At 55.0% G+C, this 27445-nt stretch overlaps 1 protein-coding gene across 1 annotated transcript; it reads right to left on the bottom strand.

Annotated features, from left to right (window-relative positions):
- Positions 1–1522: 1522 nt before the first annotated feature.
- LOC137414174 (EF-hand and coiled-coil domain-containing protein 1-like) lies at positions 1523–27360 on the bottom strand. The gene is made up of 7 exons (XM_068099671.2): positions 26490–27360; positions 26236–26378; positions 25656–25741; positions 24895–24965; positions 6272–7005; positions 5268–5337; positions 1523–2625 (listed from the first exon to the last, which is right to left on the bottom strand). Exons 1-7 carry the CDS (start codon positions 27169–27171, stop codon positions 2540–2542), a joined length of 1872 nt encoding a protein of 623 aa, XP_067955772.1. The 5' UTR covers positions 27172–27360; the 3' UTR covers positions 1523–2539.
- Between the last annotated feature and the right edge of the window lie 85 nt (positions 27361–27445).

Raw genomic sequence — 27445 nt, 5'->3', positions numbered from 1 at the left:
GTGTGTAGGTCCTCAAATGGTTGCGAAACTGGGCTTCCCATTTTCAAGCATTAGTTGGTGGACGTTAAAGATCTAACGGTGTAATTCACAAAAACGAGTAGGCGATCTACAGTCACGTGAAAAAGTAAGTACTCCCCATGTAAAGTTTTGACTTTTTCAACATATTTCAACATACAGCTATTTGTTCTTCATTTCAACAATATTGATAGATAAAGGTGGAATAATATAACAAATACCATGAAACATTTACATTTTGTAGTCCATTGTATAATTTAAATAAACATAAATGCAAATTTCGCATGTGGAAAAAGTAAGCACACCCCTACATTTATCACTACTTCAAATACCTAAAATTAGAATCAGGTGCACCAGCTCATGTGCAAATGATTAGAACATCGTCAGAGAGGACCTTGGAGGAACCTGTCTTATTTAAACCTCAGACATTTAGTTTGGTTTGCTCTTTGTTTTTGAAGTGTGTGGCGTCACCATGCCGAGATCAAAAGAGCTCTCTGAGGCCTTCAGAAAGAAGGTTATAGATGCCTACGAGTCTGGGAAGGGATTTAAAAAGATCTCCAAACAATTTGAAATCAATCATTCGACTATCCGGAAGATCATCTACAAGTGGAGAAGATTCCATACAACTGCCAACTTGTTCAGGCCAGGCCGCCCCAGCAAGTTCAGCCCGAAATATGCTGAAAGAAGTCTCTAAGAACCCCAGAATGTCATCAAGGGACCTACAGGTACCTCTTGCCACTGTTGATGTCAAGGTGCACGAGTCTACCATTTGAAAGAGGCTGCACAAATTTGATCTACATGGGAGGTGTGCCAGGAGGAAACCTTTGCTGTCCAGAAAGAACATCAGGGCAAGACTAAAGTTTGCCAATGAACACCTAGGCAAAGACCAGCACTTCTGGAACAATGTGTTCTGGACAGATGAGTCAAAGGTAGAGCTATTTGGCCACAGTACCAGATCACAAGTTTGGCGAAAACCAAAGACAGCATTTGACCACAAGAACCTGATACCAACTGCAAAGCATGGTGGTGGAAATATTATGGTTTGGGGCAGCTTTGCTGCATCGGGGCCTGGGCAGCTCACCATCATAGAATCCACTATGAATTCTTCATTGTACCAGAGCGTGCTTGAGGATAATGTGAGGCCATCTGTCGGAAAGTTGAAGCTCAACCGAAGGTGGACCTTGCAATATGACAATAACCATAAACATACCAGTAAATCCACCAAGGAATGGCTGAAAAGAAAGAAATGGAGGGTTCTGGAATGGCCAAGTCAAAGCCCGGATCTAAATCCCATCGAGATGTTGTGGGGGGGTATGAAACGAGCTGTGCATGCAAGAAACCCCTCAAACATCGCACAGCTGAAAGAATTCTGCATGGAGGAGTGGGCAAAAATTTCTCCCAGTCGATGTCAGAGACTGGTAGACAGTTATAAGAAACGCCTACTTGAGGTTGTTGCTGCCAAAGGGGGCAATACCACCTATTCGAGCCAAGGGTGTACTTACTTTTTCCACATGCGAAATTTGCATTTATGTTTATTTAAATTATACAATGGACTACAAAATGTAAATGTTTCATGATATTTGTTATATTATATCACCTTTATCTGTCAATATTGTTGAAATGAAGATCAAATAGCTGTATGTTGAAATATGTTGAAAAAGTCAAAACTTTACATGGGGTGAACTTACTTTTTCACGTGACTGTATGTCCAGCACCTGGGCCAAATTCCATATTCCTGCTCTAATATACAGAGGGCACTGTATCAGTGGCATAACTGTGGCACCATCAAATGATGCTATCTTCAGCCATGTGCTGCATATGAAAGAAGAAGCATTCAGGTTCTCGTCCTCAAGAAAACAACCAGATGATCCATGGTAGAGTGTGTTATGAATTGCTCCTGTAACTATCAGTCTACCAATTCAAGTACTAACCACTCGAATTATGCTTATAAATTTGAATGAATCAGGGACATTGGGGTTGACAATGAGTGAAAATGTGTCCAGAAAACCTGGTCATATTTTGGTTATAATCAGGCCAGCCAATCAGGAGAGCCAGCATGGGCCCCGAGGCCACCAACCTCGGGGCCCCAACCCCACCTTTTCTCTCTTTTATAACTTTTTAAGGAACTTTCTTTAATGAAGATCCTACACTAGAGTAGCAACGAACTCAAAAATAAAGCAAAACCAGCTTCTGGGTTTAAATGTAACGATGAGGAAATGAGGATGAGCCGATGAGGGGTGTCACTGTACTGTTAAAATATATATTCCAGGAGAAGCTCGGGCCACTCAACAGACCCCAGGACCTGAGGCAGCGACCCCCCCCCCCCCCCCATCCCCAGACTCTCCCCTCTCTACGCCTCCGGTTATAATTAATGACAACTGTGTCCATAGGACATCATCTTGGTTCCTGTTTGCCATATTGGACAATTCTGGTTCGTCTGCTGGAATCAAATCACGAAAAATAGGCTTAAAGACCAGATTCACCCAATCAAGGTCATCCTCACTCACGACTGGTCCGATTAAATTCATTGAAGAGCGGTTATAATTTTGGATCGAGCCGAAAGCAGGTTCTTCAAAAGGGCATCGAGGAACCTTGCCTGGCAGCATGGTTCTGTCACACAAAGGGGTGGACAGGGCAGAAGAGGGGAAGGGTAGCTTTCATGGACTGGAGTCAACTTTGACCTGGTATATAGTGGGACAGCAGGCAAAATTGATACTTAATGTCAAACAGTCATTGTTTATTACGAGCTTTTCATGCAGGATCTCTCAAATATAGAATGGACATGCTGGGGAAAGCAAATTATCAGAGAATTTCACTTTTTTGGACACTCAGTCGAGGCTCGTGTAAGAGATAACACATAGAACATACAATAAAGGGAGCGGGAGACAAGAGGGGAAGAGAGAGGAAAGCACAACAGTAGGGAACAGGAACATCAGGAGATCTGTGGAAGAGAGAGGGTTGGAGCAGGGTACACGGGATAAACAAGATGGACACTACAAGGACTTTCAGGAAAGAAAACGGAATTTTAAGAAGGTGGATTTGGGGTCGATTAATGGGGGTAGAAAAGATCAAGGTTTTGGATGGGGGAAGATAAGTGATGGTGGTGAACAGCTGTTTTGAAGACCTGGAGGTAGGAATGGGATTGAAGAGAGTGTGGGAGCTTGTTCCAGAGGCGGGAGAAAAGAGGAATGAAAGAGTGAACATGAGCAGAGAGTCTTGATTTTGGTAGTTTCACCAGAGTGGATTGCTGTCAGATGTTGTGCATCCTGAAGGAATATTTCAGGGACAGAGCACAGATAGAGCTGAAGGAGCTAGGCCAGAGAAGAGTCATGAGGAGACAGAAAGACCGCCAACCTGCCTGCGGTGAGCAAGTGAAAGACCCTCAGAATCAGCTTCATCGCAGGCGATACCAATGATTCTGAAAGCTTTGGTTTCTACAGCGTGAAGCCGAGCTAGATTTGAGGCAGGAGCACCAGCCCAGAGGGGAGAGCAGTATTCCATCAACCTACAGATGAAAGCTTTGTATGTGGTGAGGAGCTCAGAAGTGCCCAGAAAGGACTTTGCATGATGGAGGATTCCCAGTTGGTGACTGGATTTGGAGGCCAGCTTGGAAATGTGGTTTTCCCAGGAAAAATCATAGCAGATAGTGAGACCCAAAAGATTGTTGAGAAAGTAGATGGGAGGGTTTTCCAGACGGTCTTTTCGGAGAGTCACAGTGAGAGTGTGAGATTTGTCAGGATTGAAAGACATGTTCGAGTTGTTTGACCAGTTTGTGATTTTTTTCCTCCAGGTCTGCAGAGAGTGAGGAGGCTGCAGACTGTTGATCTGAGGGTTGAGATATGGAGCGACAGGGGGTGGAGTCATCAGCAAAAAGATAGAGAGGATTTTCCAAAGAGTGGGAGAGATCATTGATGAAGATTAGAAAAAGCGCAAGGCCCAGAGCACTGCCTTGAGGAACTCCAACCTGAACAGGAAGGGGAGATGAGAGAAATCCAATCAGGGCCACTCGTTGACTGTGACCAGAGAGGAAGTCCGCAAGTCATGCGTGGATGTTTCCATGGATACCATAGGAGGAGAGTTTGGTGAGCAGAGCGGGATGCCAGACCGTATCGAAGGCACGTGATATGTCAAGGAAGACAGCTCTAATTTCCTGTTTGGCATTGAGGACCTCCATCCATTGTTGAGACAGCAGAAGCAGCATGTCCAGAGTAGAGTGACCAGGTCTGAAACCAAAATTGATGATCAGAGATCAAGCCATTGGAGAAGAGGAAGGATTTGATATCAGAAGCGATGATGGAATCCATGACTTTGCTGATAATTGGGAGCAGGCTGATTGGTCTGTAGTTGCAAGGATCTATTTTTGCACCTTTTTGTGTTGAGCGGTAATGTTGGCTGATTTCCAAGCTGATGGCAGATGACCCTGAGCAAAAGAGAGGGTGAAAAGAACATAGAGAGGGTGAGAAAGAGCGGAAGAGCAGGATTTTAGGACCCGTGGGCTGATGCCGTCTGGTCCAGTTGCAGAATCAGAGTCGAGGTTTGACAGAAACTTCTCCACCTTGTCAGGAGAGAAGGACACAGAGTCCAGGAGCAGCTGGGTTTGACTGGGCAAGGTGGGTACATGGAGTGATGAGTTTGGGACAAAATTGTGAAGCAAACACAGGAATTCAGGCCTTTTCACAGACAGTGTCAGTGTGCAATTATTTGAGGTAAGGGAGGGAATGGAAGTGGAACAAACACCAGAAACAGATCTGATCAGACACCACCAGGATTTGGAGGAGGGAGACACAAGTTTGAGAGTTCAATCTTGAGAATCGAGAGATATTGTTTCCTGGCTCTCCTGAGGGTAGACACACACTTGTTCCGAGCTTTCTGGAAGGAACTGAGATTGCCTTCCGTTGGATTTGCCTTCCAGGAGGCAAAGGCAAGTTGTTTCAGGGCAACTGCCTCACCACAAGATTCAGTGTACCATGGGCGGGAGTAAGGGTATGACAACTGAAGATGAGATGGGATAAATCTGTGCATGAGAGAGAGGGGCTTTCACTTCTACCCAAACAACAAATATGTTTATATAGTATTTCAAACCTACAAAAGAGCTGCCACAACACAGTGCAATGAAATTTACATGCATGAGCCAAATAAATCACAAAAACCGTCCTTATGGTTTTGATGATGACGTGGAGAAAAGTGTATGCACGAGTGGCAGAAAATGGATTCAAAGGAAATTATTAATGGAATTATCTCCTTACACTTACCGGCCCAGCTGTTTCTGGAAGCATTTGTCAGATCATTGAAATCCTGACAAAACTCCTGAAAGGCAGTATCCTAAAAGGATGGAAACAACAAAAAAGTGACATGTGAGCATACAGGTACACATTCATTACTCTTAAAGCATTATGGGGCTACTATGACAGTTATAGACGGGAAAGGTAAAGTGGTCAAGTCTATGCTAGATCATTACAAGGTGCTTGCAGGATAGCTCAGAGGTATGTGTACTCGCAACTGACCTGTCTAGCCTGGGTTTGAGTCTCGAACCAACTATTAACTGTCACCCTGGTGTCTCGCATGGAGGGTAAGTCATCAATGTGTGTGCCATCTATCGTTAAGAGGTAAAGACGGAAGTCCCATCTCCCAGTATTGGTCATTGGGGTTGGTTGAAGGTCCCATGGCACATTTGCCAAAGAACAGACAGGTTATCATCAATACAGTGAACAAATTGCAAAATGGGTACCAGCTTACTGGCAGCAGGGGCACTGCATCAGCAGCACAGCGGAACTCCCAGCAATGATGCAACCAGCAGCCACAGGCAGCACACGAAACAATAAAGCCATGAAAGCTTTGACGTCCACAAGCAAACAGGACAACCGACTTACAATTCTTGAAAAGATGCCGTGCTCCACAATGTGGTGTCCCTCTGTCGGGATTGCACCAAATGGCAGTTGTCTTATAGAGGAGAGCACTCTCCAAAAAGTCAGATCCAATTCCGCTAGGAATTACATGTCAGTTTTAGCTTGTAGAGGAGAGCACACTCCTAAATTAGTTATCCTTGCACACATCTTCCACATCTACTTGGAAGTTACATGTTTTTGTTTATCTACAGAGGCAAGACCCACATCATTGTTGACCACTGCAACTCAAACGCTATGGTAAAACAAGGGCACCAGTCCACTCTCCGCTGGTTCGATACCCCACAAAAACGATCACATTCTACCTCTAAAATACACAATACATTTCACTGGTATTCACCAAGTGATCTCACCTGCTGTCGGACTTCCTGCAACAGTTGCAAAGCATAAAACATCTTCTCCTCAAGCAAAGCGAGTCGCACCCGTTCTGCCTCCAACTCCTGTAACTCATTCATGAGCTTACTGGCTTCGGACTTTGTCTGGGATAGGTCCGATTTCAGGTCCTCAATGTTTGTTCGAGCCTGTGCCAATTCAGTTTGGAGGACGTCCAAATTGCAATTCTCTTTGCTTTGGTCTTCCTTTCTCTGGCTTATTTGGCACTCAGAATTCAATCCTTGAGGGCGGTTACTGTGGTCTTTATCGAGATCCTCAAGTGTCCGTGTGTTGTAGCTTTTGTACTTGGATCTGGAGCTCAGCTCATCATTACTGTCCTCTTTATTGAACATTCCTTGGACTGGGTCTATCTTTGGTACGGTCTTGTCATGGTTAGATCTAAGATTCAAAAGCATCATTTGTTGTCGGTCTGCTGCTGAATTTGAGATTTCTGCTTCGAGAAAAGTCAAACTTTGGGCCAATTTGACATGTATCGTCTCCTCGAGGTCCTTGTCCTCCACAAGTGGCACTTCATTGTGCAAGTTAACAGATAATCTCATATCATCCCATCTTGACTCTTCCACTTTAACTCGATTGGAATCATTGGAAGAATTCATGAATATGTGTTCGATAGCGTGACATCCCTCGACTTTTCCTTCTTCCCCCACGCAACTGTTGCATTGGTCAACAACAGTTTCATTGCTTCTTATATCGTCTGAAAACACAATTTTGTGTCAATGTCCATGATACACACACTTTAAAAAATATATAACTTACAATGACCAATACATAATTTGTCACAGCATTATGTTGTATGCCTTTTCCATCTAATCTCAATTCCCTGGATTTACTGCCGACCGACGGACATCGAATTTTTATCACATAACAAGGGGTTATGGGAGAGGGGCTTAAAATGAGAAAAAATATATTGAGAAAAGAAAACAAAAGGGATGATTGGAAAAAGAGGATGGTAGGGAAGTAGGGGGGAAGGAGTGGCAATAGAAAGGGGAAATAAAGTTGGGAGGAGAATGGAATAAGGGGCTGGGAGGGACATTAAAGATCACCTATTAAGAAGGGAACATGTGCGGAACATATGGGAGTACGAGATGTGGTCAAGACAAAAGTTCCACCATATTTGCACAATATATATATATATGAAAAGAAGACACAATCATATATAATACCTGTAATTGAAGGGAGTAAGCAATCAGCTGTCACTCACCTAATCAATTACCCCAGGTAACTGGGATTATATAAACTAGGGCATGCCCGTACTATATCTATATCTAAAATTATATCCCCCCCCTCTATTTACATGAAATGGTTTGGTCCAAAGCGAACGGCTTGCGAGTGGTGACAATCCCCCCCCTCTATTTACATGCAATGGTTTGGTCCAAAGCGAACGGCTTCCGGAGTTTGGTAAAGAAATCGCCATCGCGTGCACAAACGCGCAGGAAAGCGAATGAATCGCAAATTCGTTTTTATTAGTTGTAAAACATAGTTTAACGCCAACATAGTTTGCAAACGTGAAATAAATGAATACGCTCTCAAATGTGCCATCCGAGGCAGAGTGTGCCCGCCACGTTCGGCACACGCGATAGTTCGCTGCTCTCTGATTGGTTGAATCGTTTTTTGGACATAGCTCGGTAAGTAATTGTCCGATTAATATGAAACCTTGAAAAGGCACATCCTCGGGTCCCCAGCAATATACCTGGCAAGTTAAAAGTATATCGGACCCGTGGTTGTCGAGAAACAGCGGTCACAGACAAACGTACAAACGTACAGACAGAGATTACTGGAATTATAGATAGATAAATGGACTTCTCCCATGCTGTTCTAGCTGAAGAAAGCTGCATTAAGCAACCATGAATGGCTACACAAGGTAAGCTCTCTGCTTATTCAAACTCTTCCCAGAGTTCATCTACAGCTGCAAATCATTCACAAGTACTAAACCCATGAGTCACAATGTTACACCCTCACCCTCCCCCGCCCCACCCCAACCTCCCCCGCCCCACCCCAACCTCCCCCCTCCCCCACCCCACCCCACCCAACAACCCCTCCCCCCCTCCGCCCAACCCCAACACCCCCCTCCACCGGCCACCTTCAGCCGCCACACCGGTTTCATCACTTATTGGCGAGGCATCAGTGACAGCGTACACAGAGACACGTACCACCGAGGCTCCAAAACATGTACCACATGCAATGTCAAGGGTGTGTGGCATTGGCATTCTCACGTCATGTGTGTATTTGGCATTCTCAAACATTTGGGTTATAATCCAGTTTTATCTACGTTATGGTTTTGAGCCGTGCCTGGTGTTGAAACCAGCCTTTATAGCCTGGTGTTGGCTTAGCGGCTAGGGTGCCAGCTTAGGATCCTAGGGTCCTGGGTTCGAATCCCGGTCGATCGCTGAATTAACGCCAGGGGGGTTGACTCAGCCTGTCGTCCTTCCGAGGTCGGCTAATTGAGTACCAGTTCACTGGTAATTCCCTGTGTTGTAAAAGGCGACAAACAGGGTTGGCGGCAGGAAGGGCATCCGGCCGTAAAACATTGCCTCAAAAAGGGGACCAACAAAAAACAACAACAACCACGGTGCCTGAAAAAGGCCAACCCCCACTGTGCGGGGAAAAATGGCCTCCAAAGGTTTTTTTTTTTTTTTTATGTGCTGTTAATTTTAAAATTTGGTGATAACGCTCTGGGTTCAGAGAGCGATGTGATATGTGTTTTGATTGGCTGTCCAGCTTTGCCCACCCCCACCATTGAGTATATAAGGGGGGTTTTGAGATTATTTTGTCACTCTTGAGGAAGGTTAACTAACAGATGCATGTGGTGTTTCACATGTTGTTAACCGAAACGTTGAGTCATTGTTGGTTCAATTAAAAGTTGGAGATCTTACGATGGAGTCCTTTGAATTTACTCCGAACCGCAAGTCTTTTCTTGTAAATATATATATTGTTACGGATTCGGGGGTCGGCTCTCCCCTTATCAAGGGGGGATTAATCCCCTTGTCCTTTAAGCTGGCCGTCCCGAGTCCTGGGAAGCTATAACGTCCTTCCCGGCGCGGTGTTAGGTAGGGTTTGCTAGGCTTAGGGGTTCGCTGCTACCTAAGTACTAACGCTCGCCGGAAACGAGGGAATAACTCCCGCTCGAACCACGGATAAGATGGAAAATGCCGAGCGGTTAGCAATCCGCGGTCCGAGACATTAACAATGACTACACCGGACCTACAACCGCTATAGCGGTTCCGAATCGTGCCACAGGTACTCAATTGAAAGAAAGGACGGATGCGATCGGATTAGGGAAAAACCAAGAAAGTACAAGGTAATTTATTTACAACCAAAAAGAAGAGGAAAGGTGAAGGAGCTGTGTGTGCTCCCACGTAATCGGAAGAATGGACGCGACAAAAAGCTGGAATTCGTCCGAGTTTCTTTCTTGTCACAAAACAACTCGGGTACTCTGAAAAGCCCGTTTATCGGGCAGCAATATATATACACACATTATCCTGGAGCGTTTGCCCGGGAAAGGCGAGAGGGGGCGTGGCCGGGCGTCCTGGACGCGGCCTGGCAAGTCGAGAGCGGGCGTGCCCGGGCATGCCCGGGCTTCCCGGCCGAGGCCTGGCAAGTTGAGCGCGGGCCTGCCTGGGCGTCCTGGACGAGCCCGGCATGGTGATCGCTCCGCGTCCTTGGTAGGTGCAAGGCGATTGTGTAAACCCAGTGGTAGCCGCTACACACGTCCCCCCAGAATAGACTTGCACCGGCAGGGTCAATTTGAGAGGGGTCCTGATGACCCGGCCGAAGCGACCCCTGGCGGGTCGTGGGGGGGGGGGGGTCCGGTGTGGTGGTGGGCGGTCGAGTGGGGGGCACCGTGGACGGGGGGCGGCCTCGCCGCGGCGGAAGGGCCAACCGTGGCGGTTGGTCGATGTCCACGTGCGCCGGCTTGAGGCGGTCCACGGCAATCCGGTCCGACCTGCCGCCGATGTCGATGACGAACGACTTGTCGTCCCGTCGCAGGACCCGGAAGGACCCGTCGTACGGCGGCCGGAGTGGCCCCCGATGTGCGTCATGCCGCACAAAAACGTACTCCGCTGTGCGAAGCGCTGGGGGGACGTAGGACTGGGGGTCACCGTGGTGGGATGTTGGCACGGGGGCAAACCGTCGGGCGGCCTCCTGGAGGTCCGAGCGCTGGTGAGCTGCGGACCAGGGACTGGTAGCGTCGGGCACGAATTCGCCCGGGACGCGTAGCGCCTGGCCGTAGACAAGCTCGGCGGTGGATGCCCGGAGGTCCTCCTTGGGGGCCGTGCGGAGGCCCAAAAGGACCCACGGCAGCCGGTCGGCCCAACCGCCGTCTTGAAGGCCGGCCATGAGCGCGGCCTTCATGGAGCGGTGGAATCGCTCGCACAACCCGTTGGCTTGGGGGTGGTAGGCCGTAGTACGGTGGAGCTTGACCCCCAGGTTGCGGGCGACCGCGCCCCACAGCTCGGAGGTGAACTGCGGTCCGCGGTCCGACGAGATGTCCGCCGGTGCGCCGAATCGGCCGACCCAGGTGGCGATGAAAGCCTGCGCCACGTCGGCGGTGGTGGTGGAGACGAGGGGAACGGCCTCCGGCCACCTGGTGGTCCTGTCCACCATGGTGAGCAGGTGTGTGAACCCCCGTGATGGGGGGAGGGGGCCCACCAGATCCACGTTGACGTGGTCGAAACGTCGTTCGGGCACGGTGAAAGGTGCCAGCGGGGCCTGGGTGTGTCGGTGGACCTTGGCCTGTTGGCAGGCTGTGCAGGTGCTGGTCCAATCGCGGACGTCCCGTCGAAGGCCGTGCCAGACGAATCGCGCTGACACCAGCTTCTGGGAAGCTTTCCGGCCCGGGTGGGAAAGGCCGTGGAGGGAGGCGAAGATGCGGCGTTGCCAGGTAACGGGCACGATGGGGCGAGGCTGGCCTTGGGAGACGCCGCAGAGCAGGACAGTGTCCGTGAAGGGGATGTCGGCCAGGCGGAGTCCAGTGTCCGCCGCCCGGACGGCTTGCACCGTGGTGTCGGCGGTTTGGTCCACCGCCATAAGCACGAAGTCCACGCCGAGGTGGACCGCGTTCGCGCTGGCCCGAGAAGGACAGTCGGCCACGGCGTTGTTTTTGCCGGCGACGTGCCGGATGTCCGTGGTAAACTCCGACACGGCGGAGAGGTGGCGCTGTTGGCGGGCCGACCACGGCTCCGTGACCTTGGCCATTGCGTAAACCAATGGCTTGTGGTCGACGAACGCCGTGAAGGGTCGGCCCTCCAGGAGGTGGCGGAAATGGCGAACGGCCAGGTGTAGACCGAGGAGCCCATGGTCAAACGTGCTATATTTGAGCTCGTTCGGCCAGAGCTGCCGGCTGAAAAAAGCGAGTGGCTGCCAAACCCCGTTCACCCATTGCTCATGTACGGCGCCCACCGCGTAGTCAGAGGCATCCGTGGTGAGGGCGATGGGAGCATTGAGCACCGGGTGAGCGAGCAGTGTTACGTCGGCGATGGTCCGCTTTGAGCTTTGGAAGGCTGTGTCCATTGCAGCGGACCAGACGATGTTGTGCTTGGCCGGCTTGCCCCGGAGGGCTTTGTAGAGGGGCCGCATGAGTTGAGCAGCGCGGGGCACGAAGCGGTGATAGAAATTCACCATTTCCAGGAATTCCCGCAGGGCCTTTATGGAGCGGGGGCGCGGAAACATGGTGATGGCCTCGACCTTGGTTGGCAGCGGCACGGCCCCGTTCTTGGTGATGTGGTGGCCCAAAAAATCAACGGCCGTCGTGCCGAAGTGGCATTTGGCCGGGTTGATGATGAGGCCGTGCTCGCTGAGGTGCCCGAACAGTGTTCGGAGGTGGAGGAGGTGCTCGGCCCGGGAAGTGCTGGCGACGAGGATGTCGTCCAGGTAAATGAAGAGGAACGGCAGGTCATACAGCACGCCGTCCATCAAGCGCTAGAACGCCTGAGCCGCGTTCTTGAGGCCAAACGGCATCCGTAGGAATTCGAATAAGCCGAACGGCGTGATGACGGCCGTTTTAGGGACGTCGGCCGCCCTGACAGGTACCTGGTGATATCCCCGTATGAGATCGATTTTTGAAAAAATGACCCGTCCTGCCAGACGGGCGGAGAAGTCTTGGATGTGCGGGATCGGATACCTGTCGGGGGTGGTAGCGTCGTTAAGGCGGCGGTAGTCGCCACATGGGTGCCAGCCGCCCCCTGGTTTTGGGACGATGTGTAGTGGCGAAGCCCACGCGCTATCGGAGCGCCGCACGATGCCGAGGTGTTCCAAAGCGTCGAACTCGGCTTTGGCCATGGCGAGCTTGGCTGGGTCGAGGCGGCGGGCTCTGGCGTAGACCGGCGGGCCCGTGGTTGGTATGTGGTGCTCGATCCCATGTCGTACTGCGACGGCCAAAAACGTCGGCCGCGTGAGGGCCGGGAACTCCATGAGCAGGCGAGCAAACTCGTTCGCCGCCGGGAGGGCGCATGCCAGCTCGGTCGGAGCGGAGCTGCTCAATGTGCATACCAGGGAGCTGAAGGTCTCGGCGTTGATGAGGCGACGCCGTTGGACGTCCACCAGCAGTCCGTGTGCGCAGAGGAAGTCGGCGCCTAGCAGAGCCATGGGCACGCTGGCGGTTAGAAAAGTCCAAGTAAAGCGTTGGCCGCCGAAGCAGAGGGTGACGTTGCGTGGGCTGAAGGTGCGGATGGCCGATCCGTTGGCCGCAACCAAGGAGGGGCCGCAAACCGCGGACTGCCTGTCCTGATCGGAGGTGGGTATGACGCTCAGTTGGGCGCCGGTGTCGCACAGGAAGTGCCATCCGGACGCTTTGTCCGTGATGAAAAGTAAGTTGCCCATGTGGCCGGCGCTCATGGCTGGTAATGAACACCGGCCCGGCCATTTCCCGGCCTGCCGAAGATGCACGGTGTCGGCATGTCCGGGCCTTCTGTCCGAACCTGGCATGATAGTAACACCACGCTTGGTCAGGTGGAGGCCCCGGTCGTCGTGCTGGAGGTGGTCGGCATGGCGTTGCGGCCGCCAATTGCGTCGGCAGTTCGGTCGTCGACCGTGCCAAGTGCTCGGGCACCATGGGCGTTGCGTCGGACGGCGGAGGGCCCCAGGTCGCTGCTGCAATGCGTTGGCCTGCCACGGAGATCTTGTCGGCTTCCCTGGCGAGGGCGCGGGGATCCGTGATCGTCGTGCTCGCCAGGGCGAGGCGTACCGGGCTAGTCAGCTGACGGAGGAACAGCTCCCGGAATAGGAATGCCGGAGAGTGCTCGCCGAGCAGCGAAAGCATGTCGTCCATTCGCTCGGACGGGCGCGTGTCGCCGAGCTCAGGCAGGTCGAGCAGGCGCCGTGCGCGTTCCGCCGATGGGAGGGCGAAAGCGTCGAGGAGGAGCTTTTTAATCGCGCCGTATTTGTCAGCAGCTGGCGGGCTCTCGAGGAGGCTCAGGGCGCGGGCCGCGGTGGCTGAACCGAGCGCTGCTACCACATGGTGGAAGCGGGTGTCATCGCCCGTGATGCCTCGCAGGGCGAACAGGGAGTCCGCCTGGGCGAACCAAACCGCCGCGTGAGCCTCCCAGAAGGTAGGCAGTTTAAGGGCAACTGCCGTGTCCATGTCGGTAGGTCACCAATGAAGGAGCTGTGCTCCCACATAATCGGAAGAATGGACGCGACAAAAAGCTGGAATTCGTCCGAGTTTCTTTATTGTCACAAAACAACTCGGGTACTCTGAAAAGCCCGTTTATCGGGCAGCAATATATATACACACATTATCCCGGAGCGTTTGCCCGGGAAAGGCGAGAGGGGGCGTGGCTGGGCGTCCTGGCCGCGGCCTGGCAAGTCGAGGGCGGGCATGCCCGGGCATGCCCGGGCGTCCCGGACGTGGACTGGCAAGTCGAGAGCGGGCGTCCCGGCCGAGGCCTGGCAAGTTGAGCGCGGGCCTGCCGGGGCGTCCTGGATGAGCCCGGCATGGTGATCGCTCCGCGTCCTTGGTAAGTGCAAGGCGATTGTGTAAACCCAGCGGTAGCCGCTACACATGTCCCCCCAGAATCGACTTGCACCGGCAGGGTCAATTTGAGGGGGGTCCTGATGACCCGGCTGAAGCGACCCCTGGAGGGTCGTGAGGGGGGGTCTGGTGTGGTGGTGGGCGGTCGAGTGGGGGGCACCGTGGACGGGGGGCGGCCTCGCCGCGGCGGAAGGGCCAACCGTGGCGGTTGGTCGATGTCCACGTGCGCCGGCTTGAGGCGGTCCACCGCAATGCGGTCCGACCTGCCGCCGATGTCGATGACGAACGACTTGTCGTCCCATCGCAGGACCCGGAAGGGCCCGTCGTACGGCGGCCGGAGTGGCCCCCGATGTGCGTCATGACGCACAAAAACGTACTCCGCTGTGCAAAGCGCTGGGGGGACGTAGGACTGGGGGTCACCGTGGTGGGATGTTGGCACGGGGGCAAACCGTCGGGCGGCCTCCTGGAGGTCCGAGCGCTGGTGAGCTGCGGACCAGGGACTGGTAGCCTCGGGCACGAATTCGCCCGGGACGCATAGCGCCTGGCCGTAGACAAGCTCGGCGGTGGATGCCCGGAGGTCCTCCTTGGGGGCCTTGCAGAGGCCCAAAAGGACCCACGGCAGCCGGTCGGCCCTACCGCCGTCTTGAAGGCCGGCCATGAGCGCGGTCTTCATGGAGCGGTGGAATCGCTCGCACAACCCGTTGGCTTGGGGGTGGTAGGCCGTAGTACGGTGGAGCTTGACCCCCAGGTTGCGGGCGACCGCGCCCCACAGCTCAGAGGTGAACTGCGGTCCGCGGTCCGACGAGATGTCCGCCGGTGCACCGAAGCGGGCGACCCAGGTGGCGATGAAAGCCTGCGCCACGTCGGCGGTGGTGGTGGAGACGAGGGGAACGGCCTCCGGCCACCTGGTGGTCCTGTCCACCATGGTCAGCAGGTGTGTGAACCCCCGTGATGGGGGGAGGGGGACCACCAGATCCACGTTGACGTGGTCGACACGTCGTTCGGGCACGGTGAAAGGTGCCAGCGGGGCCTGGGTGTGTCGGTGGACCTTGGCCTGTTGGCAGGCTGTGCAGGTGCTGGTCCAATCGCGGACGTCCCGTCGAAGGCCGTGCCAGACGAATCGCGCCAACACCAGCTTCTGGGAAGCTTTCCTGCCCGGGTGGGAAAGGCCGTGGAGGGAGGCGAAGATGCGGCGTTGCCAGGTAACGGGCACGATGGGGCGAGGCTGGCCTTGGGAGACGTCGCAGAGCAGGACAGTGACCGCGAAGGGGATGTCGGCCAGGCGGAGGCCCGTGTCCGCCGCCCGGAGGGCTTGCACCGTGGTGTCGGTGGTTTGGTCCGCCGCCATAAGCACGAAGTCCACGCCGAGGTGGACCGCGTTCGCGCTGGCCCTGAGAAAGACAGTCGGCCACGGCGTTGTTTTTGCCGGCGACGTGCCGGATGTCCGTGGTAAACTCCGACACGGCGGAGAGGTGGCGCTGTTGGCGGGCCGACCACGGCTCCGTGACCTTGGCCATTGCGTAAACCAATGGCTTGTGGTCGACGAACGCCGTGAAGGGTCGGCCCTCCAGGAGGTGGCGGAAATGGCGAACGGCCAGGTGTAGACCGAGGAGCCCATGGTCAAACGTGCTATATTTGAGCTCGTTCGGCCAGAGCTGCCGGCTGAAAAAAGCGAGTGGCTGCCAAACCCCGTTCACCCATTGCTCATGTACGGCGCCCACCGCGTAGTCAGAGGCATCCGTGGTGAGGGCGATGGGAGCATTGAGCACCGGGTGAGCGAGCAGTGTTACGTCGGCGATGGTCCGCTTTGAGCTTTGGAAGGCTGTGTCCATTGCAGCGGACCAGACGATGTTGTGCTTGGCCGGCTTGCCCCGGAGGGCTTTGTAGAGGGGCCGCATGAGTTGAGCAGCGCGGGGCACGAAGCGGTGATAGAAATTCACCATTTCCAGGAATTCCCGCAGGGCCTTTATGGAGCGGGGGCGCGGAAACATGGTGATGGCCTCGACCTTGGTTGGCAGCGGCACGGCCCCGTTCTTGGTGATGTGGTGGCCCAAAAAATCAACGGCCGTCGTGCCGAAGTGGCATTTGGCCGGGTTGATGATGAGGCCGTGCTCGCTGAGGTGCCCGAACAGTGTTCGGAGGTGGAGGAGGTGCTCGGCCCGGGAAGTGCTGGCGACGAGGATGTCGTCCAGGTAAATGAAGAGGAACGGCAGGTCATACAGCACGCCGTCCATCAAGCGCTAGAACGCCTGAGCCGCGTTCTTGAGGCCAAACGGCATCCGTAGGAATTCGAATAAGCCGAACGGCGTGATGACGGCCGTTTTAGGGACGTCGGCCGCCCTGACAGGTACCTGGTGATATCCCCGTATGAGATCGATTTTTGAAAAAATGACCCGTCCTGCCAGACGGGCGGAGAAGTCTTGGATGTGCGGGATCGGATACCTGTCGGGGGTGGTAGCGTCGTTAAGGCGGCGGTAGTCGCCACATGGGTGCCAGCCGCCCCCTGGTTTTGGGACGATGTGTAGTGGCGAAGCCCACGCGCTATCGGAGCGCCGCACGATGCCGAGGTGTTCCAAAGCGTCGAACTCGGCTTTGGCCATGGCGAGCTTGGCTGGGTCGAGGCGGCGGGCTCTGGCGTAGACCGGCGGGCCCGTGGTTGGTATGTGGTGCTCGATCCCATGTCGTACTGCGACGGCCAAAAACGTCGGCCGCGTGAGGGCCGGGAACTCCATGAGCAGGCGAGCAAACTCGTTCGCCGCCGGGAGGGCGCATGCCAGCTCGGTCGGAGCGGAGCTGCTCAATGTGCATACCAGGGAGCTGAAGGTCTCGGCGTTGATGAGGCGACGCCGTTGGACGTCCACCAGCAGTCCGTGTGCGCAGAGGAAGTCGGCGCCTAGCAGAGCCATGGGCACGCTGGCGGTTAGAAAAGTCCAAGTAAAGCGTTGGCCGCCGAAGCAGAGGGTGACGTTGCGTGGGCTGAAGGTGCGGATGGCCGATCCGTTGGCCGCAACCAAGGAGGGGCCGCAAACCGCGGACTGCCTGTCCTGATCGGAGGTGGGTATGACGCTCAGTTGGGCGCCGGTGTCGCACAGGAAGTGCCATCCGGACGCTTTGTCCGTGATGAAAAGTAAGTTGCCCATGTGGCCGGCGCTCATGGCTGGTAATGAACACCGGCCCGGCCATTTCCCGGCCTGCCGAAGATGCACGGTGTCGGCATGTCCGGGCCTTCTGTCCGAACCTGGCATGATAGTAACACCACGCTTGGTCAGGTGGAGGCCCCGGTCGTCGTGCTGGAGGTGGTCGGCATGGCGTTGCGGCCGCCAATTGCGTCGGCAGTTCGGTCGTCGACCGTGCCAAGTGCTCGGGCACCATGGGCGTTGCGTCGGACGGCGGAGGGCCCCAGGTCGCTGCTGCAATGCGTTGGCCTGCCACGGAGATCTTGTCGGCTTCCCTGGCGAGGGCGCGGGGATCCGTGATCGTCGTGCTCGCCAGGGCGAGGCGTACCGGGCTAGTCAGCTGACGGAGGAACAGCTCCCGGAATAGGAATGCCGGAGAGTGCTCGCCGAGCAGCGAAAGCATGTCGTCCATTCGCTCGGACGGGCGCGTGTCGCCGAGCTCAGGCAGGTCGAGCAGGCGCCGTGCGCGTTCCGCCGATGGGAGGGCGAAAGCGTCGAGGAGGAGCTTTTTAATCGCGCCGTATTTGTCAGCAGCTGGCGGGCTCTCGAGGAGGCTCAGGGCGCGGGCCGCGGTGGCTGAACCGAGCGCTGCTACCACATGGTGGAAGCGGGTGTCATCGCCCGTGATGCCTCGCAGGGCGAACAGGGAGTCCGCCTGGGCGAACCAAACCGCCGCGTGAGCCTCCCAGAAGGTAGGCAGTTTAAGGGCAACTGCCGTGTCCATGTCGGTAGGTCACCAATGAAGGAGCTGTGCTCCCACATAATCGGAAGAATGGACGCGACAAAAAGCTGGAATTCGTCCGAGTTTCTTTATTGTCACAAAACAACTCGGGTACTCTGAAAAGCCCGTTTATCGGGCAGCAATATATATACACACATTATCCCGGAGCGTTTGCCCGGGAAAGGCGAGAGGGGGCGTGGCTGGGCGTCCTGGCCGCGGCCTGGCAAGTCGAGGGCGGGCATGCCCGGGCATGCCCGGGCGTCCCGGACGTGGACTGGCAAGTCGAGAGCGGGCGTCCCGGCCGAGGCCTGGCAAGTTGAGCGCGGGCCTGCCGGGGCGTCCTGGATGAGCCCGGCATGGTGATCGCTCCGCGTCCTTGGTAAGTGCAAGGCGATTGTGTAAACCCAGCGGTAGCCGCTACACATGTCCCCCCAGAATCGACTTGCACCGGCAGGGTCAATTTGAGGGGGGTCCTGATGACCCGGCTGAAGCGACCCCTGGAGGGTCGTGAGGGGGGGTCTGGTGTGGTGGTGGGCGGTCGAGTGGGGGGCACCGTGGACGGGGGGCGGCCTCGCCGCGGCGGAAGGGCCAACCGTGGCGGTTGGTCGATGTCCACGTGCGCCGGCTTGAGGCGGTCCACCGCAATGCGGTCCGACCTGCCGCCGATGTCGATGACGAACGACTTGTCGTCCCATCGCAGGACCCGGAAGGGCCCGTCGTACGGCGGCCGGAGTGGCCCCCGATGTGCGTCATGACGCACAAAAACGTACTCCGCTGTGCAAAGCGCTGGGGGGACGTAGGACTGGGGGTCACCGTGGTGGGATGTTGGCACGGGGGCAAACCGTCGGGCGGCCTCCTGGAGGTCCGAGCGCTGGTGAGCTGCGGACCAGGGACTGGTAGCCTCGGGCACGAATTCGCCCGGGACGCATAGCGCCTGGCCGTAGACAAGCTCGGCGGTGGATGCCCGGAGGTCCTCCTTGGGGGCCTTGCAGAGGCCCAAAAGGACCCACGGCAGCCGGTCGGCCCTACCGCCGTCTTGAAGGCCGGCCATGAGCGCGGTCTTCATGGAGCGGTGGAATCGCTCGCACAACCCGTTGGCTTGGGGGTGGTAGGCCGTAGTACGGTGGAGCTTGACCCCCAGGTTGCGGGCGACCGCGCCCCACAGCTCAGAGGTGAACTGCGGTCCGCGGTCCGACGAGATGTCCGCCGGTGCACCGAAGCGGGCGACCCAGGTGGCGATGAAAGCCTGCGCCACGTCGGCGGTGGTGGTGGAGACGAGGGGAACGGCCTCCGGCCACCTGGTGGTCCTGTCCACCATGGTCAGCAGGTGTGTGAACCCCCGTGATGGGGGGAGGGGGACCACCAGATCCACGTTGACGTGGTCGACACGTCGTTCGGGCACGGTGAAAGGTGCCAGCGGGGCCTGGGTGTGTCGGTGGACCTTGGCCTGTTGGCAGGCTGTGCAGGTGCTGGTCCAATCGCGGACGTCCCGTCGAAGGCCGTGCCAGACGAATCGCGCCAACACCAGCTTCTGGGAAGCTTTCCTGCCCGGGTGGGAAAGGCCGTGGAGGGAGGCGAAGATGCGGCGTTGCCAGGTAACGGGCACGATGGGGCGAGGCTGGCCTTGGGAGACGTCGCAGAGCAGGACAGTGACCGCGAAGGGGATGTCGGCCAGGCGGAGGCCCGTGTCCGCCGCCCGGAGGGCTTGCACCGTGGTGTCGGTGGTTTGGTCCGCCGCCATAAGCACGAAGTCCACGCCGAGGTGGACCGCGTTCGCGCTGGCCCTGAGAAAGACAGTCGGCCACGGCGTTGTTTTTGCCGGCGACGTGCTGGATGTCCGTGGTAAAATCCGACACGGCGGAGAGGTGGCGCTGTTAGTGGGCCGACCACGGTTCTGTGACCTTGGCCATTGCGTAAACCAACGGCTTGTGGTCGACGAACGCCGTGAAGGTTCGGCCCTCCAGGAGGTGGCGGAAATGGCGAACGGCCAGGTGTAGACCGAGGAGCTCACGGTCAAACGTGCTATATTTGAGCTCGTTCGACCAGAGATGCCGGCTGAAAAAAGCGAGTGGCTGCCAAACCCCGTTCACCCATTGCTCATGTACGGCGCCCACCGCATAGTCGGATGCATCCGTGGTGAGGGCGATGGGAGCGTTGAGCACCGGGTGAGCGAGCAGTGTTGTGTCGGCGAGGGCCCGCTTTGAGCTTTGGAAGGCCGTGTCCATTGCTGCGGACCAGACGATGTCGTGCTTGGCCGGCTTGCCCCGGAGGGCTTCGTAGAGGGGCGGCATGAGTTGAGCAGCGTGGGGCATGAAGCGGTGATAGAAATTCACCATTCCCAGGAATTCCTGCAGGGCCTTTATGGAGCGGGGGCGCGGAAACGTGGTGATGGCCTCGATCTTAGTTGGCAGCGACACGGCCCCGTTCTTGGTGATGTGGTGGCCCAAAAAATCAACGGCCGTCGTGCCGAAGTGGCATTTGGCCGGGTTGACGATGAGGCCGTGCTCGCTGAGGCGCCCGAACAGTGTTCAGAGGTGGAGGAGGTGCTCGGCCCGGGACGTGCTGGCAACGAGGATGTCGTCCAGGTAAACGAAGAGCAACGGCAGGTCACGCAGCACGCCGTCCATCAAGCGCTAGAACGCCTGAGCCGCGTTCTTGAGGCCAAATGGCATCCGTAGGAATTCGAATAAGCCAAACGGCGTGATGACGGCCGTTTTAGGGACGTCGGCCGCCCTGACAGGTACCTGGTGATATCCCCGTATGAGATCGATTTTTGAAAAAATGACCCGTCCTGCCAGACGGGCGGAGAAGTCTTGGATGTGCGGGATCGGATACCTGTCGGGGGTGGTAGCGTCGTTAAGGCAGCGGTAGTCGCCACATGGGCGCCAGCCGCCCCCTGGTTTTGGGACGATGTGTAGTGGCGAAGCCCACGCGCTATCGGAGCGCCGCACGATGCCGAGGTGTTCCAAAGCGTCGAACTCGGCTTTGGCCATGGCGAGCTTGGCTGGGTCGAGGCGGCGGGCTCTGGCGTAGACCGGCGGGCCCGTGGTTGGTATGTGGTGCTCGATCCCATGTCGTATTGCGACGGCCGAAAACGTCGGCCGCGTGAGGGCCGGGAACTCCGTGAGCAGGCGAGCAAACTCATTCGCCGCCGGGAGGGCGCATGCCAGCTCGGTCGGAGCGGAGCTGCTCAATGTGCATACCAGGGAGCTGAAGGTCTCGGCGTTGATGAGGCGACGCCGTTGGACGTCCATCAGCAGTCCGTGTGCGCAGAGGAAGTCGGCGCCTAGCAGAGCCATGGGCACGCTGGCGGTTACAAAAGTCCAAGGAAAGCGTTGGCCGCCGAAGCAGAGGGTGACGTTGCGCGGGCCAAAGGTGCGGATGGCCGATCCGTTGGCCGCAACCAAGGAGGGGCCGCAAACCGCGGACTGCCTGTCCTGATCGGAGGTGGGTATGACACTCAGTTGGGTGCCGGTGTCGCACAGGAAGTGCCGTCCGGACGCTTTGTCCGTGATGAAAAGTTAGTTGCCCGTGTGGCCGGCGCTCATGGCTGGTAATGAACACCGGCCCGGCCGTTTCCCGCCTGCCGAAGGTGCACGGGGGTCGGCATGTCCGGGCCTTCTGTCCGAACCTGGCATGATAGTAACACCATGCTTGGTCAGGTGGAGGCCCCGGTCGTCGTGCTGGAGGTGGTCGGCTCGGCGTTGCGCCCGCCAATTGCGTCGGCAGTTCGGTCGTCGACCGTGCCGGGTGCTCGGGCACCATGGGCGTTGCGTCGGACGGCGGTGGGCCCCAGGTCGCTGCTGCAATGCGTTGGCATGCCGCGGAGATCTTGTCGGCTTCCCTGGCGAGGGCGCGGGGATCCGTGATCGTCGTGCTCGCCAGGGCGAGGAGTACCGGGCTAGGCAGCTGACGGAGGGACAGCTCCCGGAACAGGAATGCCGGAGAGTGCTCGCCGAGCAGCGAAAGCATGTAGTCCATTCGCTCGGACGGGCGCGTGTCGCCGAGCTCAGGCAGGTCGAGCAGGCGCCGTGCGCGTTCCGCCGATGGGAGGGCGAAAGCGTCGAGGAGGAGCTTTATAATCGCGCCGTATTTGTCAGCGGCTGGCGGGCTCTCGAGGAGGCTCAGGGCGCAGGCCGCGGTGGCTGAACCGAGCGCTGCTACCACATGGTGGAAGCGGGTGTCGTCGGCCGTGATGCCTCGCAGGGCGAACAGGGAGTCCGCCTGGGCGAACCAAACCGCCGCGTGAGCCTCCCAGAAGGTAGGCAGTTTAAGGGCAACTGCCGTGTCCATGTCGGTAGGTCACCAATGAAGGAGCTGTGCTCCCACGTAATCGGAAGAATGGACGCGACCAAAAGCTGGAATTCGTCCGAGTTTCTTTATTGTCACAAAACAACTCGGGTACTCTGAAAAGCCCGTTTATCGGGCAGCAATATATATACACACATTATCCCGGAGCGTTTGCCCAGGACAGGCGAGAGGGGGCGTGGCCGGGCGTCCTGGCCGCGGCCTGGCAAGTCGAGGGCGGGCATGCCCAGGCATGCCCGGGTGTCCCAGACGCGGCCTGGCAAGTCGAGAGCGGGCGTGGCCGGGCGTGCCCGGGCATGTCTGGGCGTCCCGGCCGAGGCCTGGCAAGTTGAGCGCGGCCCTGCCCGGGCGTCCTGGACGAGCCCGGCATGGTGATCGCTCCGCGTCCTTGGTAGGTGCAAGGCGATTGTGTAAACCCAGCGGTAGCCGCTACAAAGGAAAGAATGTACAAAAAGAAGAAGCAGGACACAGGGCAGGCTTAACTACACAGTCTTAACTTATTACCCCGGACAAACATACACACTCACACGGGATTGCAGCTGGTAGGGTGAAAGGTCCAGGTAGATGGTCCAGGCGATGGGGTCCAGGCTCCAGGTGAGGCTCCGGTTCCATGGGCGAAAACCCAGCAGGCAGCTTCGCGCGTATCGTTCACCCGCGAGCGGACCTTACATATAGCGGGGGGGAGTCTCGTGTCCTTCAATAGTGCGCCTTTTGTAATCGAGCTCGTATACAATGCGCTCCCAACAAGTCCTTCCAAAGAAGTCCATTTGCCAGCGTGCGCAGTCCTCAAGACCCGCCAAGTCCGGTTACAAGAGCGCCGCTGAACAAGTCCGTAAAAGGGCTTTGCGCTCGCGGTTATATATCGCGCTTCAAGATCACTCTGCACTTCATCAGGTCACGCCCGCCAGTGATATTTCATCAGCCCTGGTTGGCTGGTGGGGGCTTACCGGCCACGCCCTGATGGTGAGTTGACGTGGCCACACCTTGTTCTTGGCGCTCCGCCCCCTTCTTCCTCAAGCCGACCGCATGGTCAATGGCGGCGCCTGAGCGAACGCTAACCAAGGCGCGTAACAGAATTTGGAGAGAGGTCGCAAAATGAACAAAAGGAATTGGGGGCCTACTCTTATTTAATTGATGCAACGCAGATTCAACTATTGGAAACACGGCCTTATCTAAAACACATAATAAGGAAATAACTGAGTTTCTAAGGTGGCCTACGTGTTGCTGTGGCCTAACTAAAGGTGCTACCTTTAACCTATAATGTTGAGAATTTATAAGAGTTTCGTATTTACACAAGTGATTATTTATTTACAAAAGTGTGGGTTCTAAAACCGCAACAATATGTATACATACATACATATCCTAGACGGTATATCCAAACTCTGACCAAAGTGTTGTGCAAAACGACAAATTACATCCCACCTGAATGCATCCTTCTCCTGTTCTACTCCTGAAGGTTTCCTTACCGAATCTCACATTTCGTTTAACCAAACACTCCCACCATGTAACAACACCAGAACCCGAGCTTTCCATATATTTAATGAGGCTCAAAGCAAGCTGTGTCAATTGCAGACTGTTTGGCCACCTGCACTCCTTCTGAGGTCATCAAAACAAATGCCACAAAAATGAATAATATATTAACCACACCTGTGCTGTTTTTATCTCTTAGTGATAATGGAAAGTGGAATTAACAAAGAAATGCGAGTAGAATTTTGTTTTCCCAATTAGAACGGGTCGGGATCTTTAAATGGATTTCAAAACATGGGACCACACTCAGCGGAATTGTTGTCCGAGCATCCGCTCCGAGCCGGAGAGGACGTTGGTTCGATTTTGAAATTGTCAGTCATACTGAGGAATTTTTAAAAGGTTAGTTTGGCTTCCGCGCGTAATGTTCTCCATTTAGAAATAGAGCTTGGCCAAACCCTGTGAGTTGTCGTCCCATGAGGGGAAAGGGGGGAATTTCACCTTCATTGCCCAGGTGAGTCAATGGAGAAGCGATCATGGCACCCAGAATGCTCCGGTTAATTACTTCCCCAAGGTGTTTGTTTCTGTCATGTTAAAGGTAAGGTCCAGTGTTGTCTAGAATGTCTAGTGCTTCTGCAATAACCTTAAACCCTGCAGAAAAAGAAATAAAAGCAATAAAACTCTTCCAAACGACGAACACCTCAGATAGGCTGGTGTTGGCTTAACAGCTAAGGTTGCTTGAGATCTTAGGGTCTTGAGTTTGAGCCCCTGTCAAGCCATTAAATAACACCAGGTGGGTCGATTCAGCCTGCCATCCCTTCCGAGGTCGGCAAAATGAGTACCAGCTTACTGGAAACAGGGGGCACCGCATCAGATCAGCGAATCAGATCCACAAAGACCCAGAATTGTATAGTGAGACTCCCCCGGGTGGGTCGGAATACCAACCTTGACGTTTCTCCACGCCCTTGTGTAGTTCATCACCTTCAGCTGAACAATCACTTCCATCGGAGCCAAGGCTGTGATTCGAGGAAAGGAAAATTACAAACACTTTCTCCAGGAAACAGCAAAACACAATAGAAAAGGGAATACAATTTAAGATTATGTCATCGAGTTGTATCATTAACAACAATCGAAATTACCTTTTTGCCTAAAAGCTCATTAAGATGGTCTCTTTAGGCCCATTGGTGGTTATCGACTAGGAATGACAAATTAAATATAGCAGTCAGGTATTCCAAATAGCATGGTGTTGGCTTAACGGTTAAGAAGTCTTGAATGGTCTTGAGTTAAAGCCCCTTTCATTCCATTGAATTAACACAAGGTGGGTCGATGGGCATGTCATCTTTCTGAGGTTGCTAAAAATGAGGAGGCACAGCATCAGTGGCACAGCTGCACCCCCAGAAAATGATGCAACCAAACAGCCACAGGCTGCATCCAAATAAATAATAAAGGTATTCCTTCCTGGACATTTGTTATTTGGTGGGAGGGGGCTGGCAGGGTGGCCTAGACTAGAGTTATGCACACTCAACTCGAAATTTGGAACAAATTCCAAATTCCTGCCCGAACCTTAGTCGAACGTCAGGCCTGGCCAACCGACTCGTGAAAGACTTGGGCCAAGCTTCCTCCGCCCAGCTCAACAAGAACTTGGGAATAATTGTGGTGGTCAAAGAAGAAGCAGAAGAAAAGTTATTTCGAAAAAAAGTCCTTACCCAAGACCCTGTAGTTTTGTCTCGAGATGAGTCACCCGTTGCTGTAACTTGATCGATCGCAGAGCCAGATCTTCCAGTCTGCGCACCTAGTCACAGCAGGAGCATCACTCGGACGCACTGACCAGTGCATCACATCCCTAAGGAAAGTGGGTTATTTATCCCAGGACTCTGGAGAAATCTTGAAGTCCAGGGCAAACCATGTTCTCTGCATTTGCGACCCGAAGCTGGGCGACTAAGAGCCAGTTTTAGTGTGATTCGTTCCCATTGTGATACAAGCATGACATTTGGTATTTATGTTCTTATATCGATACCCTTTAAATCCAGTCGATTAGCCAACGCCAAGCTCAACACGGTGGCCATTTTGTCAAAAACCATGGAAGCCATGTTGAATTTCGAGTTGGCTAATAGACTTTATTTCAAGAGTATCGGAACAAGAACATCAATGCCAAGTTTCATGCTTGTATCACAATGTGAACGTTATTTGGTGTTTGCCCCTGAGTTATATCTGCAGTTAAATAATCAACCTTGATCATGGATGCAGGACCTGCCTCCATGGACCATCCCTCAGTGCACCCATTACCTCCACAGTTGCCTGCAACAACGCTCGTTTTGCTGCAACAGCACGGTGTGCCGCGTCGCCATACCGCTGCAACATCCGATGGATCCCCGTCCGTAAGGTCTTGACTTCGCTGCCCACGTGACCAACAGGTATGATGCAGACACCTGGAATAATTACATCAGCAGTGAAATGTTCTGACACGCGACGAGTGGACCGCTGGGGGCACACGGACAGCAAAAAGGAGACGGGAAAGGTAAACGTGGAAGAAGACGCACCTTGGCGATGTAGGACCACAAGAAGAGCCAGGTGTCGCGCTTCGCTCGTCATCAACGCCGAGCGCACGTCCCGCAGAAGGTCGTGCAGCACACCTGAGGTCTCCGTTTCCAAAGGTCCAACCGATGAGCCACGATCCGATCCGTGACGCTTTAGGATGGGTCTCCCGGGTCTCGGGAAGGACGGTGGGCACGAGTGACGGTCACTGAGGTCGAAAGAGACCGCTTTGTGTCTTCTTCTCGGAGCGAGTGTCGAGCGATGCGCTGGTCGTTCCGAATGCCCATCCTGCCCATCCCGAAGAAACGATGGTCTTGGTGTGGCGGGGCAGGATCGTCCTGGAACTGCGAGATGAACTTTCAGACGCTTGTAAAAGGTCTCCAATGGAAGCTCGTTCGGTAGGTCTCTGAGGATAGCCGGCTTGGTGCTCCCTGCAGGTGATCTCGTGACGTCAGACTCCCTCACCAAGCCCAGCAACACACAGAGTGAGCGAAAGTCCTCCGTCGTCATGGTGCCGCGTCCCTCTACATCCAGCTGCTCAAACACCTCGTGGAGGAACTGCTCCAAGCCGGTGGACCAAGGATGCTCACCATGGGTCATCAAAAAGTGGTGCTGCAGCAAGAAAGATGGAGGACGACGCAACCTGTCCTGTGGCTCGACCTCACAGCCACCATTACGGAGGAACATGGAGAAAATGAAGTGATATCCCTGCACTTGGAATTTCAATTTTATTTATTAAAACTTTTTTAAACAGACCCACGATTGGGGGTTTGAAATGGGGGAAAGGAGGTTAGGTCGACCGTGTTAACAATGAATTATGAAGCCAAAAATAAAAAGCAACGACGAAGTAGTGTTTAAACTGATACCTGCGCGAAACCTCCAAGAAGGGATACACCTTCATGTGACGTCATTGCGCAAAGTCCACGCCCCGTAAAAAAATTGCATAACCGTGCTTGCAGAC

The sequence above is a fragment of the Myxine glutinosa genome, chromosome 4 (genome assembly GCF_964187855.1).
Source record: "Myxine glutinosa chromosome 4, kmMyxGlut1.1, whole genome shotgun sequence".
Lineage (NCBI taxonomy): Eukaryota > Metazoa > Chordata > Myxini > Myxiniformes > Myxinidae > Myxine > Myxine glutinosa.
Note: the sequence above shows the minus strand (reverse complement) of the source record. Positions and strands in the feature narration are given on the sequence as shown.

Excerpts from the sequence above, each read along its gene's own strand:
- LOC137414174 (XM_068099671.2), bottom strand. The coding sequence starts at position 27,171 with ATGTTCCTCCGTAATGGTGGCTGTGAGGTCGAGCCACAGGACAGGTTG. Across the intron at positions 7,006-24,894 it reads GGGCGTGGAGAAACGTCAAG|ACGATATAAGAAGCAATGAA; the intron begins GTTGGTATTCCG and ends TTGTGTTTTCAG. Across the intron at positions 5,338-6,271 it reads TGCAGGAAGTCCGACAGCAG|GATACTGCCTTTCAGGAGTT; the intron begins GTGAGATCACTT and ends CCATCCTTTTAG.